The 2241-nt window shown below is 37.1% G+C and overlaps 1 protein-coding gene across 1 annotated transcript; it reads right to left on the bottom strand.

Moving 5' to 3' along the window:
* Positions 1-1303: 1303 nt before the first annotated feature.
* LOC109222102 (vignain-like) lies at positions 1304-2234 on the bottom strand (the record flags this gene model as incomplete). Its single annotated transcript, XM_019386504.1, has 2 exons — positions 1304-1893; positions 1982-2234. Coding segments are annotated over 2 exons (843 nt in total), but the record flags the coding sequence as incomplete, so codon positions are not given.
* Between the last annotated feature and the right edge of the window lie 7 nt (positions 2235-2241).

Below are 2241 nucleotides of genomic sequence, written 5' to 3'. Positions count from 1 at the left end.
AATGTTCTCCAACATTATTTACTTACTACTAGTTGGTTTTTGGGTGATGGTTTATACTTTAATACCACACAAGAGAGGGGGTGATTTGTGTGGTACCCAATTTTCGCTTAACTGAACTATAGAAGGACCTGGTTCTTCTATGTGTTCCAACTACTACTGTTTGCGGAATAAGAATTAAAGAAAATAAAGAACACAGAGATTTTTACGTGGAAAACACCTGGCTCAAAAGGTGAAAAAACCACGACCTATTACTCAGTAGGATTTTTCCAAACTTCCACTAAAATCACTGAGCCAAAACAGCATTTACAAAACTCTTTGTAATCCTAAGGATTAACTCTAATCCCGTTGTGGCACACAGCCTCAACTGTTGCGACAACTTCAAGTTAACTCTAACTTGAACACTCAAGGTACCTAATACAATTGCTTCTATAAAAGTTGAAAGGTACAATGTAAAATCACCTACTACAATTGAACTAGAATAAAAGATAGACACTTGGAACTGGTTCTTCTATCTTGCTCAAGTAGCTTCAGGATTGCACGCTTGAATCACACATAAGTTGCTTGCAAAATTGTCTTGCTCTTTTGCTCTCAATTTAAGTTTAACTTCTGCTTATGTGCATTACCTGTAAAAGAAATACTAATATTTATTGGGTTAGTAATTAGAGATTAACTGGGATACATATGCTACTCTTCTATCGTAGAAGAGTTCTAGTTGATCTCATACTCTAACACTATCCTCTTCTTAAAATGTGTTCTATTCATGTAAGGAGTCTTTCTCTCCTTATCCAATATGCAACCTTTTCGATCAGATCAGGAGATATCACTTCTGATAAGTTAGATTTATCTCCTTCACGTGCATCTCACATGCTTGGGTCGATCATGACTGTGCTTCACAAGATGGACCTGGTCCATGTCTGAGTTCTTTTGTCAGTCTTCAAAACTTCACCTATTTTTGGGCCAACATTGGGTCCATACAGAAATTACTTATTTTGGGCCAAGTGTTGATAGAAACGAGTTGAAAGAACTTTTGGAATCTAAGACAGAGAAACCAAAGAATCAAAGATTGAATAGTAGAATCTAAGACAGTATATATATTAATCTCGTGTTTATGGAGTCCAAGTCTTAAATAGGGGAAGCATTTTTTCTATCATTCACTCGCATTACCAATCTTTTCACATAGAAAGCCTTTTTAACACTTATGTACATACAAGGAGTTTGTAGCATATATACACATTAGACACACCACATAAAATATGAGCAAGGTGATAACAACAAATTCCCATGCACCAAAGCTTCTAAGCTATTAAGCAGTTGGATAAGAAGCTTGCATAGCAATTCCACAAATTCCTTCTGCAGCATCAATACCTCTTTGCATTCTAATATATCCGTTCTCTCCCCAACTAGTCCCCCACGAGTTCTTCACTAACCAATACTTTTTCCCGTCACTAGTTTTTCCATATCCGATTGTTGTAACACCATGATATAACTCAGTTCCACATTCTCCAGTAAAAATACCGTTAGAGTAGAATTGAAAGTCTGATCCACTAGCATCAATGGCAACGGATACAGGTTGGTTAGCAACAGCACTCAACAAAGCAGATTCACTGTTGGCTGGGACATCTTCATAGCTAGTAATCTTAACAGCATGGTTGGATTCCTTTTCAGTTTTGCAAGTGCCATCGGTTCCCTCGTATGGATAATTTGATTCGGTAGTAAGTCCATGGTTCTTGATAATGAACGTAAAAGCACCATCCATAAGACCTCCCTCACATCCCATATCAGAACTTGTGTCGCAATCCACGAGTTCTTGTTTAGATAAAGATATTAACTTACCTGTTTTGATCTTGTTGATCCCCTCAGTAGCAGCAACAGCAGAAAATGCCCAACAATATCCTACATTATCAGCTTAATAAGATTTTCTTCTATAGCATATTCATTAAAGAAAATGTTATTATTAGCATGACCTAATAATTTGACTTACCACACTGCCCTTGGTCCTTAACTCCAGTAACGGCACCCTTCTTTCTCCAATCCATGGTAGCGGGAGCAGTCACATTTTCATACCTGAATGATATGGTTTTTGATGACTTCTGATGAGAAGACATTTTGTATCCGTTGTGAGTCGCTCTAAATTCCTCATTTGTCAAATCTGCAAATTCATTGATGCCCAACTTATAAGGCCTAATTCCTGCCTTGTTGACTGACTCAATATAATCAACATTGTCGTTGAATATTTTGAAC

This window comes from Nicotiana attenuata, unplaced genomic scaffold, assembly GCF_001879085.1.
Source record: "Nicotiana attenuata strain UT unplaced genomic scaffold, NIATTr2, whole genome shotgun sequence".
Classification (NCBI taxonomy): domain Eukaryota; kingdom Viridiplantae; phylum Streptophyta; class Magnoliopsida; order Solanales; family Solanaceae; genus Nicotiana; species Nicotiana attenuata.
The sequence above is the reverse complement of the archived record's forward strand: the minus strand, read 5'-3'. Positions and strand labels throughout refer to the sequence as shown.